Below are 12,787 nucleotides of genomic sequence, written 5' to 3' on the forward strand. Positions count from 1 at the left end.
CATAAATAATGATGAGTCAGAGTACAGGAAGGCGATGGAGAGTCTATGGAGTCATGACAGCAACCTTTTCCTCAATGTCATCAAAGCAAAAGACCTGGTCATTGACTTCAGGAAGCAGGGTGATGCACATGCTCCTGTTTACATCAATGGTGCTGAGGTCAAGATCTTCAAGCTCGCAGTCAACTCTGCATAGAGACCTTTCTTTTGATATGCTTGCTTGACAAAAAAAAACTACTGGTCTTGTCTCTCAACATTTTAATTGCTTAGCATCCACAACATTTTTGGAGTTTTTAATCACACATTTCCATCAATTGCTAAAAGGAAAAAGTGCCAATTGGTTTTACTCATAAATGACCCAATTCTGATATTAAGATTATTCCATCTTTTTCTGGACTCCACTAGAAAAGTATTGTACTCTTTTTGTTTTTGCCCTACATAGTCTTGTAAATATGCAGACATTGCTTAATTGTGATGTTGTTATGATCACAGTTGATTGGCACCCTGGAAACTCTGCCATGAGTAGTAGTTATAATGGAGAACAAATGGATTTGTAAAGATATAATGTATGATGTATGGAGGAGGAGATTTAATAAAAAGAATTTTTATATTTTTTGTCAAAATGTACATTCAAACTCTAATGTTTTTCCATGTTACTTTCATCTCTTAAATTTGAAATGATGACTCTGTGATGGAGGCTTGATAACCCATGACTATCATCATTTGCAACGTCTCAAAGGGTTTGCAGAAGGAAACATTTAGGTTGTAGTGGAAATGCATTTTCATTTTGAATTATTGTCTTCATTTTGCTGCCTGTAGGTTATATTTGTGAAAAGGTTTACTCCCAAAGAGGCAAGCAATTTATTGCTATGGCGTCAAGTTGATATTAAAGCTCTGACTCCTGAGCTTCAAAAATCTGTTACTTCTGATGTTACCAGGACAGCAACTGACCAGTGCAAAAGATGGCAAAACAGCAAACAGTCCTTGGGTGAACTGGAACAAGTGGTAAGATATGATATCCAATTTTTACAGAAGCAGATGAAAAGGAAACAAATTTCATTATTCAGTTATTCATTCTTCAGCTCTTCAAGATCATAGAAACATAGAAAACCTACAGCACAATACAGGCCTTTCAGCCCACAATGCTGTGCCAAACATGTACTTATTTTGGAAATTACCTAGCATTACCCATAGCCCTCTATTTTTCTAAGATCCATGTACCTATCCAGGAGTCTCTTAAAAGACCTAATCATATCTGCCTCCACCACTGTTGCCAGCAGCTCATTCCATGCACTCACCACTCTCTGCATAACTAAAAACTTACCCCGACATCCCCTCTGTACCTACTTCCAGGCACCTTAAAACTGTGCCCTCTCACGTTAGCCATTTCAGCCTTGGGAAGAAGCCACTGACTATCCACATGATCAACTCTCATCATCTTATGCACCTCTATCAGGTCACTTCTTCTGTCGCTCCAAGGAGAAAAGGGCAAGGTCACTCAACCAATTCTCAAAAGGCATGTTCCCCAATCCAGGCAAATCTCCTCTGCACCCTTTATGTAGTATCCACCTCCTTCCTGTACTGAGGTGACCAGAACTGAACACAGTACTCCTTGTGGGGTCTGACCAGGGTCCTAAATAGTTGTAACATTACCTATTGGCTCTTGAATTCAATCCCACGGTTGATGAACGCCAATGCACTGTATGCCTTCTTAACCACACCGTCAACCTGCGCAGCAGCTTTGAGTGTCCTATGGACTCGGACCCCAAGATCCCTCTGATCCTCCACAGTGCCAAGAGTCTTACCATTAAAACTACCATCATATTTGGCCTACCAAAATGAACCACCTCACACTTAGCTGGGTTGAATTCCATCTGCTACTTCTCAGCCCTATTGATGTCCTGCTGTAGCCTCTGACAGCCCTCCACACTATCCACAACACCCCCAACTTTGTGTCATCAGCAAATTTACCAATCCATTCTTACATTTCTCATCCAGGTCATTTATAAAATTCACGAAGATAAGGGGTCCCAGAACAGATCCCTGAGGCACACCACTGGTCACCCACCTCCATGCAGAATATGACCCATCTACAACTGCTCTTACCCTTCTGTGGGCAAGTCAATTCTGGATCCACTGAGCAAGGTCCCCTTGGATCCCATGTTTCCGTACTTTCTCAATAAGCCTTGCATGGGGTACCTTATCAAATGCCTTGCTGAAATCCATATACACTACATCTACTGCTCTTCCTTCATTAATGTGTTTAGTCACATCCTCAAAAAATTCAATCAGGCTCGTAAGGCATGACCTGCCTTTGACAAAGCCATGCTGACTATTCCTAATTGTATTATGCCTCTCCAAATGTTCATAAATCCTGTTTTTCAGGATTTTCACCATCAACTTACCAACCACTGAAGTAAGACTCACTGGTCTACAATTTCCTGGGCTATCTCTACTCCCTTTCTTGAATAAGGGAACAACATTTGCAACCCTCCAATCCTCCAGAATCTCTCCCTTTCCCACTGATGAAGCAAAGATCATTGCCTGATGCTCAGCAATCTCCCTTGCCTTCCACAGTAGCCTGGGGTATATCTCATCCAGTCCCAGTGACTTATCCAACTTGATGCTTTCCAAAAGCTCTAGCACATCCTCTTTCTTAATGTCTATATGCTCAAGCTTTTCAGTCTGCCACTGTAAGTCATCTCTACAAGCGCCAAGGTCCTTTTTCATAGTGAATACTGAGGCAAAGTATTCATTAAGTACCTCCGCTATCTCCTGTGGTTCCATACACACTTTTCCGCTGTCACAATTATTGGTCCTATTTCTCATATCTTATCCTCTTGCTCTTTACATACTTGTAGAATGCCTTGGGCTTTTCCTTAATCCTGCTCACCAAGGCTTTCTCATGGCTTCTTCTGGCTCTCCAAATTTCATTCTTAAGTGCGTTCCTGCTAGCCTTATAGTTTCTAGATCTCTATCATTACCTAGCTTGTTGAACCTTTCATAAGCTTGCTTTCTTCTTGCCAAGATTTTCAACAGCCTTTGTACACCATGGTTCCTGTACCCTGCCATCCTTACCCTGTCTCATTGGAACATACCTGTGCAGAACACCATGTAAGTATCCTCTGACATTTGTCACATTTCTGCCGTACATTTCCCTGAGAACATCTGTTCCCAATTTATGCTTCCAAGTTCCTGCCTGAGAACTTCATATTTCCCCTTACTGCAACGAAACACTTTCCTAACTTGCCTCTTCCTATTCCTATCCAATGCTATGGTAAAGAAGATAGAATTGTGATCACTATCTCCAAAATGCTCTCCCACTGGGAAACCTGACACCTGACCAGGTTAATTTCCCAATACCAGATCAAGTACAGCCTCTCCTCTTGTAGGCTTATCTACATATTGTGTCAGGAAACCTTCCTGAACATACCTAACAAACTCCACCCCATCTATACCCTTTGCTCTGGGAGATGCCTATCAATATTGAGGAAATTAAAATCTCCCACCACAACAACCCTGTTATTATTGCACTTTTCTAGAATCTGCCTCCCTATCTGAACCTCGATGTCCCTGTTACTATTGGGTGGTCTATATAAAAAAAAACCCGTAGAGTTATAGACCCCTTCCTATTCCTGACTTCCACCCACAGAGACTCAGTAGACGATCCCTTCATGACTTCCTCCTTTTCTGCAGCCGTGACACTATCTCTGATCAGCAGTGCCACACCCCATCATGATTATTTTGGCAAAGGTGAAAGAACATATTGGAATGCTCTCCTGGCAGTCTACCCATTCCATCATATGTTCTCTTGACAGCATCAATTTTGTACCACACCCTCTCCTTTAACCTTCCAAGTTAAAGTCAAAGTAAATTTAGTATGAAAGTATGTTTATATTACCTTTTACTACCCTGTGATCCATTTTCTTGAAGGCACTTACAGGAAAGTAAAGAAATACAATAGAATTTATGAAAAACTGTACATAAAGACTGACCAACAACCAATGTGCAAAAGAAGACAAATTGTGAAAATAAAAATTAAATAATACTGAGAACATGGGTAGTAGAATCTTTGAAAGTGAGCCTGTAGGTTATGGAATAACATCAGAATTGTGGTGATTGAAATTGTCCACACCAGTACAGGAGCTTAATGGTTGTAGGATAGTAACAGTTCCAGAACTTAGTGATGTGAGGCTAAAGGCTGCGGTACCTTCTGCCTGATGATAGTAGTGAGAAGACGGTATGGCCTGGATGGTGGGGATTCCTGATGATGGACACTACTTTCTCATGTCAATGTGCCCAGTTGTACAGAGGACTTTGCCTGTGATGGACTGGGTTGTATCTATCACTTTCTGTAGCCTTTCCATTCCTGAGATCCCATTTTTACCTTGAGGAAAACGGACTGCTGTGAGAAAGGTGGATAGAGCATCTTTATTATTTTAAATCTTTGTGTTAACTTTTAATCACAGTATATATATATTTTCACACTCAAAAGTATTCAGGATGTGTTAAGGCAACCAGCTGTCATACCTTTTGAGTGCAGCCAGCTGATTGAGTTAAAATGGCCTTCTTTACTTCAGTTTTCCATATTTTCTGTTGGGAGAGTTGTGTCTTGGATCACTTGGAACAAAACAGTGTGGACTAGGCAAAAGGGACCAAAGGTCTTGGGGCAAGGTTCTTTTGCTAATTCTCTGTTGTGAGTGACTAAGCACAGTGGGAGGGGGCTAAAGGAATTTTATTTGAAATTATCATTTGAGACAAATTTTTGATTATCCCCCAAATTATGACCAATGGTAAAGAACAATCCACTATCACCCTACATTCCTGCTTGTTTCTGTATTGCATTTTCTTTGTTTCTTTCATAACTGGCATATAATTCTTGGTGTTAAAAAAATAATTCATTAAAACCATGCTAAATAATGCCATTAGCATTGCAGCATCAGAACTCCAGATGCCTGGGTTCAATCTTGTCTGTACGGAGTTTGTATGTTCTCTATGTGACTCCAGGTTTTCTCCAGGTGCTCCAGTTTTTTTCCAATGTACTGAAGTCCTACTTAAATCATCTCAGTTATAAAGGATGGCAGTAGGATTAGGAGCAAGAAAGAGCTGATGGAAATATGGGATAGGTGTTTGCTGGTCAGCATGGCTACTGTGGGCTTAGGAGTCTGTTTCTGTGTTGCATGATCATTTGATAGTAACTCTTTAAATAAAACATTGCCTTTGAGTGTTTTAGAATTCATACCTCACAGGCATTTTTGTTTTTATCAGAATGTTGCCCTTGCTGCTTTGTTGGCTGTGTGTAATGCCAACGGGGAAGGCTTGACTTCAGAGTTACAGCTGGCAGTCACAGAAACTGTGTGCCAGATATGGCCATTCCTCACTGTGGAACAGGTGAGAAAAATAAATAAAATGTTCCTGAGACTCAACCTATAAGCATTGCTATTATACAAACAACATCGTATTACTTCAATTAAGGGATCAGGACAGTGTAGAAACAATCATAGCCAAGTACTGTCATCAACCACAGAATTCTACCCCTCTGCTTCAATATGAATCCTTTCCATGATTTAGGGAGAGCGTCTTAATGCTTTAATCATGTTGGCTACAAATATACTTGCATAATTAAACCTTTGAAAATGCTACAAGTACATAATCCAAAATACAAGCAATTGTTTTTAATCACCTAGAATAAGTGAAGCTTAAACAGATATCCCAATTGCGCTTCACCGATCTCATCTGGAACTTCAGTGAAATATATGCCTGCTCCATATCTTCCAGATGAACTTCTGCTCTCACACTTGCTACTTAATCTACAAATACTTTTAACACTGCCCTACTTGCCACCCTCAAATGTACTATAGTACCTGTAGTATCTTCCTGGTCTGAACATTTCAGAGACCCCGTAAGACAACTACCTGTTGAGGTGGAATGTGCACTGTTTTGTAAGAAGCAACTATTCTAATAGTTTTTCAATGTGTAAGTTGGGGTTTTAAAAAATATATTAAATTTAATGAAAAGCATTAAACACGACCCAGTAATTAAAAACATTAAAGTGAAGTTAAACAGATAAAGCATTTTTTCCCTACACTTCATTAATTTAATTCAAATGAATGGAGGAGGCCATCACATACATATACCACTCAGACATTTTTGACCATGCAGATGCTCAAGCCCAAGAGATCCTAACATACAAATGGCTAATAGCCAGCAGTTCCCTTTGAAACTGCTAGCTATAAGCCAGCTCAATTTGTTTACTAGTTTCTGTTTATATAATACTTAATAATTTGTTTTCATTTTAACAGTTTTTCCTGTTGCTCATACAGGTGTTGAGCCAGTTTTGTGTTCAGCAGACAGTTACCCTGCTCCTTTCTCTCACCGCAAGCCTGATTTGTGTTTTAGGTGACACATTGATTGCTGAGGTAATGCTGATTTTGGGTGAACTTCATTGCTAGAAATTTAGAATTTAGCTTGTGCTACTGGCTACATGCTGCTATTGAAAGATGAAGGGGAACAAGGAAATTGGGTAGAATGAATTTGAAGAGATGCTAGGTACTTTGGTTTGTGGGACACAGGACACTAAAAATAAAAATTTGAGGTCGCTACAAGGATTCTTAATGGGCCACAGCATTTTTATTGATGTAGTTTTCTATGAAATTGTAAGTAGGAATGATCTTGAGGTCCAGCCATAAATTGATTAGGATATATAGACAGGATCTCCCAGTTGCCACCCACTTCAACTCTGCTTCACATTCCCATTCAGATATATCCATACATGGCCTCCTCTACTGCCATGATGAGGCCAAACTCAGGATGGATGAGCAACACCTCATATACCATCTGGGTAGTCTCCAGACCCTTGGCATGAACATTGAATTCTCCAACTTCTGCTAATTCCCTCCCCATCCCAGTTTCACTCTGCCTCCTCCTCCATCTGCCTATCACCTCTCTCATGATTCTACCTTCTACTACCCATAGTACTTTCCTCTTACATTCCTTCTTCACTGTTCCTGTCTATCCCCACCCCTTGACCTTTCTCTTATTGGTTTTTTACCTGGCAACTACCAGCCTTCTCCTTTCCACCCTCCCCCCACCTTCTTTATAGGGCCTCTGCCCCTTCCCTCTTCAGTCTTGACGAAGGGTCTCAGCCCAAAACATTGACTGCTCATTTCCACGGATGCTGCCTGACCTGCTGCATCACTGCCTGGTTCGGAAATTGCACCATCTCAGATCACAAGACCCTGCAACGGATAGAGAGGTCAGCTGAGATCATCGGGGTCTCTCTTCCCACCATCACAGTCATTTACACTACATGCTGCATCCGCAAAGGAAACAGCATTATGAAGGACCCCATGCACCCTGCATACAATCTCTTCTCCCTCCTGCCATCTGAGAAAAGGCTTCGAAGCATTCGGGCTCTCACAATCAGACTATGTAACAGTTTCTTTCCCCAAGCTATCAGACTCCTCAATACCCAGAGCCTGGACTGTGTATTTATTGTAATGCCTGCATTGTTCTTGTGCACTTTACACAGTCCTGTGTAGGTCTGTAGTCTAGTGTAGTTTTCTTGGTGTTGTTTTTTACATAGTTCAGTCTAGTTTTTGTACTGTGTCATGTAACACCATAATCCTGAAAAACATCTCATTTTTACTATGTACTGTACCAGCAGTTATAGTCGAAATGACAATAAAAGTGACTTGACAAATTCCAGCAAGGCCCAGAGCCATTAATCACACCTCATACAATAAACCTTTCATTCCCAGAATCATTCTTGTGAACCTCCTCTGAACCCTCAAATGTCAGCCAATCCTTTCCTACATAATGGGCCCAAGGCTGTTCAAAATAGACCCTCTATACTACTCTCACTTGCCTGCAATATGGCCGTATCTCTACACCTTGCACCTTCAAGTACCAGTGCAGATGTAGTTACTGTTTCTGTCTCCACCTTCTCATTCCAGATACCATCTACTCTTTGTGTAAAAATGATTACTGCTTAGATCCCATTTAAATTTCTTCTCTCTTACCTTAAACTCATGCCCTGAAGTGTTGGACACCACTATCATTGGAAACAGACAATGGCTTTTTATCTATTTGGCTATAAATTCTCCATCATGTCACCCCTCAGCCTCCCATGCTCCAGGAAATCTAGACACAGCTTATCTAATTTCTCCTTATAACTTAAGGTCTTCACACCTTCAAATTATATTCAATATTCTCATGGATCTTTTCTGCACATTCTGTAGCTTAATCACATCTTTCATATAGTGCGGTAACCATAACAAGCACAAGTGTGACCTAACCAATATTTGGGTTAGTTGCCCAATGGGTATTTGGAGTCAAATGAAGGACCTAGTTTTATTTTTTGTGGGTGAAGGGCGATAGTGATAAAATTGAGTGTTGGAGATTACTTGGTTCAGACTGCAGGGGATCCTTTTGCGATAAAGAGAATCTGAAGCTAGTTCTTATGAGATCAAGATAGGTGAATATTGGAAAGAAATTGTCAACTTGCTATTTAGCTAGCTGAATAAAAACGTTGATCACTGCAAACCCACAACATTCCATAAGCTCTCCTTTAAAATACAGACTGATACAATTAGGAAATGATTGTAGTGAATAATTGAAAATGGATGCAACACTTGGTCTTAAGCAGATGGGATTTGTTGGTTTCCTGATCTGTTCTGCAGAAACTGCTGAATGATTTCCTTAATGTAATAATTAATCTTATTTATGCAATAGGTGGTATTATTTCTCAGTTTTCTTCTACCTTTAAATCCTCCTGATCATGTTCGTCTTGCTGCATTGGACTTTCTGGGATCACTGGGAAAGATTGATATATCACCAGATGTTCAGGTACTTTCACTTCTACTCTACTCTTCAAAGAAAAAAAAAAATCGATTATCTTAATAAAACATATCATTCATCAGACCTGAAGAAGGTGTCAGCCCACACCATCAACTGTTTACTCTTTTCCATAGATGCTGCCTGGCCTGCTGACTTCTTCCAATGTGTTGTTTGTATAATTAAAAATCATTTGATTTGTAACTTTTAATGCCATTTTGATTCCACAGGATGAAAAATGTAATTACTAGAAAATAGATAACCTTTTTTTTGCCCAGTTCAAGGGCAACTGCAACCAGAACTGGGCTTAGGTGACACCCTGGATGAAACCTATACCTTTGGGCCAGGTTGTGCTCAGTGTTCTTGAGTTCACTGCCTTCACCATTCCTCCAGCCACATTTCTGTAGCCATGTCATCCTCCAGCCCTTACTGCTCACATTGTCTTGTGAAGCCTAGCTGTCCACAAGCACCATCTTGGTTCAAATGGCAGATCTTTAGTTCCCATCCATAGATTGAACTTGTATAAACTTCCTTCATAGCTTTCTTACAGGAGTTCACGATTACTGTTCAGCATGAACAAAATATTTGTATCTGGCATATTTTGCAACCTCAGTAGGCCCTATAGTTCTCCATAGTAAATCAAAAGCATTGAGCATTGTGGGATTTGCAGTGTCAGTCTGGATTTGAAGTGAAAGTCTAATTGAATAAACCAGTTCTCTCCAGGAAAAGGCTTTTTATTATGTTCACGTATTAAATAAGAAAGATCTTAGAACAAGTTTTATTTCCATTGCAGGGTATGGTCCTTCCAAAGCTACCTTGTCTCTTTGCTTTCCTTCTGGCTGATCAGACTTGGCTAATTCTTCAGCAAGCACTTCAAGGATTTACACAGTTTGCCGAGGTAACAATTGAGACTTTCATAATTAATATTCAATATAGTCATGCAGCCTGACAAGGTAATTTGCAAACTTATTAAGAATATAATACACATTTCAGCTTCTATTACGGGGTTAATATCTTAGTGTATTATCTTATCTTAGTGTATATTATGCTTATCATTGGATTTTTTTTTGTATCTTTGAAAAAGTTCAGCGTATTTTCTGTTGAGTAGGTAGGAAACCCACCTATTATTGAAATTATTCTGTCAAAATCTAGGAGCCTAGTCATTTTATAAATTACAAAGGTCAATAATTCATTATTAATTTTATTTCTAAAATGGAAGTACCTGGCCAACAGGAATTTAGAAATTTGAACCAATTCCATTGTCCATCTTTGATCTAAGTGAATAAAGATCTTAAAATTATTTCTAATAAACAATGAATTAAAGAGGTGACTTAAGATTTGGACCAAAGAGGTCCCTATTGCTTAATAGAATTAAACCCTGTCAATCCACAAAACCAATTCTTTCATAACTTATTGCCTAATTATAAATCATAAACAAATGTATGGTTTATTTTGTAATATTCTGTCATGTTTTTAAACCTTCAGCAATGGTGAAGAATGAGTAACAAGCATTTTTTTCAGGAGACCTGCCATGAGGAAATAGTCCCACAGAGTCTGGAGTCGAGCAGTACAAAGACCAAAGTTGTAAGCTTCTTGAACAAGGTACAATAAATTAGAGTTCATGGAAGACAAAATGACCTTATTTCTTAATTTTAAGATTGCTTCATTAAAAGGTACTTTACTGGAAGAAGCAATAATTTAAATTGGTGATAAAATTAGATACTTTAATTGAGACAGCACCTACAAGGCCAGCAATTATTGCCCATCTGTGTTGCATTTGAAAGTGACTGTAAGCCACCTTTAAACTACTGCGGTCTTTATGGTGGAGGTATATGTGTAATACTATTGCAGAAAGGGTTCCAAGATTTAGACCCAGCAGTGTTGAAGAGACAGCTGCTATTCAGGATGAAATGTGATCCGAAAGGAAACCTGAAGACTGTAGTATTTTAATACAGTATTTGCATGTCGTGGCCACACACCACAGCAAATTCCTAATACATGTAAATGATGAATAAAGTTGATCCTTGTCTTCCTTAGTGGTAGAGGTCGTAGGTTTCTTTGAATAGCCTAGGGAAGTGACTACATTCCATTTTCTAAGTTGTATACATTGTAGCCATGTTATGCTATTGGTAAAGTGAATGAATTCTTGGGGTAATCAAAGGGGTGCCAGTCAAGTGGATTTCTTTGTTCTAAATGAAGCGGATTGACTGTCGGCTCTGTACTCAGTAAATTGCGTGTGCTCGCTCTATCTCTCATTGGTGAGGGAGAGTTTGCAGATTCTCGAGTCGGAGAAGTTTCTACAATTAGCAACTTGGCAGACTTTACCATCATAAAACAACAAGCCATTTTGTTAAGCCTCCCTCTTGCTTTGAGAGGGTGACACCTCTCTGTCCATTTATTGAAGTGGGTAGGGGGAGGGTTGTTGCTTTGCTGCTTGTGCGTGGGAGAGGGAGCTTTGGGGTTCTAATGTTTTTACTGTCACTCATTCTTTGGGGCATTCTTCTGATTTTTTGGATGTCTAAAGAACATTTTATACATTTCTGATATTAAATGGAACTATTGAATCCATTAAATACAGTTTAGCTTATTGAGAGTTTTTTGGAAACACAAAATTGCAAATACTGGAACCTGGCACAACAAACAAGGTGATGGAGGAATGCAGCGGGACAGGCAGCATCTGTGAGGAAAGAAACTTGATTATCAACATTTTCGGTCAAATTCCTGCATCAGGACTGAATGGTGCAGAGATTTTGGACATGCACTCATGAAGCATGAATATTTCATCAGGCTCCTGATTGCATGGGTAGAAAGTAGAAGGGCCGAGGGTGTTAAGAGGCAAGTCAATTGTTGCAGAAGACCCTGTTTCTTTCCTGATCTCAATCAGTTGAGAGCCGTGGAACAAGAGAGCAGACTGACTGCACCTTCAGTGCAATTGCTATTCTAATGCAACTACAAGGGAAGCTGCCCAGTAACGTGGAGAATTGCTTGGATAAGGTCAAGCATAAAAACAGGACAAAAACAATCTAGCTAATTAATGTTTATGTCACTCAGTTGATTCTCTATCTTGGTTGTAAAGCTAGCTTAAGAAATATGTCAAACACGTTCATTCTGTTGCTGTTGCCTAATTTTGAACTGCCAGAAATGTCCTGAGCCTATTCACTGCCAAACAATAGCTAAAGCTGTTACTGATTTTATTATAAAAATAGCTAATTTTACAGCTATTTTTCTGGAATTTAGGATCACAGAACTAGCTGTGCTGTAACCAAATATTGCTTCAGTTTAGATCAGTGATCTCCTAATTTTTGTTTAATAGGTTATCAAAGTTCTTTTGAATATAAATATAATAGTCAATTAATGAGTTCATGTTTTAAGTAAACCAACATTTTTGGCATTTAAGGCAATATTTCTGGCCAAGGTTGTATTTCGGTTCCAAAGAGCATTAAGTATTGATCCTGTTTTATTTCATTTATACAAAAATTAGGACAAAATGCAAGACCATACACAAAATAATAGGGGTCAAAGCAGAGTTAATTTCCTAAAGGTCATGATTGGCTGGTGTATTCTAATTATCAGTTCTCAAGAGAAACCAAAAAAGTACCTGGTCCTAAAAAGGATACTGCAGCAATAATCTGTTCTTCCCCTGCAGGCAATCACTACAGTTGAGTCCAAGGAACTACGAATGGAGAGGTTGAAACAAGAAAATATTGTTCTAGAGGCACATTTCACTATCTTAAGCCAATGTACCATGAGTGATCCTACTATAGTGCAGGTATAGATTCAAATCATAAGTGCTTTTCTGTCTAAGTTTTGTCTCCCTTTTGACGGTGTTCATTCTGGTCAAGGCTTTGCGTTAAGACCATGTTCAAGTGGTTAAGTGTAGACCTTGATAATGAATGTGTTCATAGATTAATCTATTTCTGTTTCTCAATAAGTTCACTTGTATATTTCCAGAGGA

General features: G+C 39.3%; 1 protein-coding gene across 3 annotated transcripts in view; it reads left to right on the top strand.

The window, feature by feature from the left end:
- firrm (fignl1 interacting regulator of recombination and mitosis) overlaps window positions 1–12,787 on the top strand; it is a 46,081-nt gene that overhangs the window by 31,100 nt on the left and 2,194 nt on the right. For 2 of the 3 annotated variants that reach the window (XM_059984433.1, XM_059984435.1), the window contains 7 exons: window positions 817–1,002; window positions 5,266–5,388; window positions 6,321–6,416; window positions 8,731–8,844; window positions 9,626–9,730; window positions 10,354–10,434; window positions 12,479–12,601. In XM_059984433.1, the coding sequence (XP_059840416.1) occupies window positions 817–1,002; window positions 5,266–5,388; window positions 6,321–6,416; window positions 8,731–8,844; window positions 9,626–9,730; window positions 10,354–10,434; window positions 12,479–12,601 (828 nt within the window). The remainder of the gene's footprint in view (window positions 1–816; window positions 1,003–5,265; window positions 5,389–6,320; window positions 6,417–8,730; window positions 8,845–9,625; window positions 9,731–10,353; window positions 10,435–12,478; window positions 12,602–12,787) is intronic. The other variant, XM_059984434.1, reaches the window with a different exon arrangement.

This window comes from Hypanus sabinus, chromosome 11 (genome assembly GCF_030144855.1).
Source record: "Hypanus sabinus isolate sHypSab1 chromosome 11, sHypSab1.hap1, whole genome shotgun sequence".
Classification (NCBI taxonomy): Eukaryota; Metazoa; Chordata; class Chondrichthyes; order Myliobatiformes; family Dasyatidae; genus Hypanus; species Hypanus sabinus.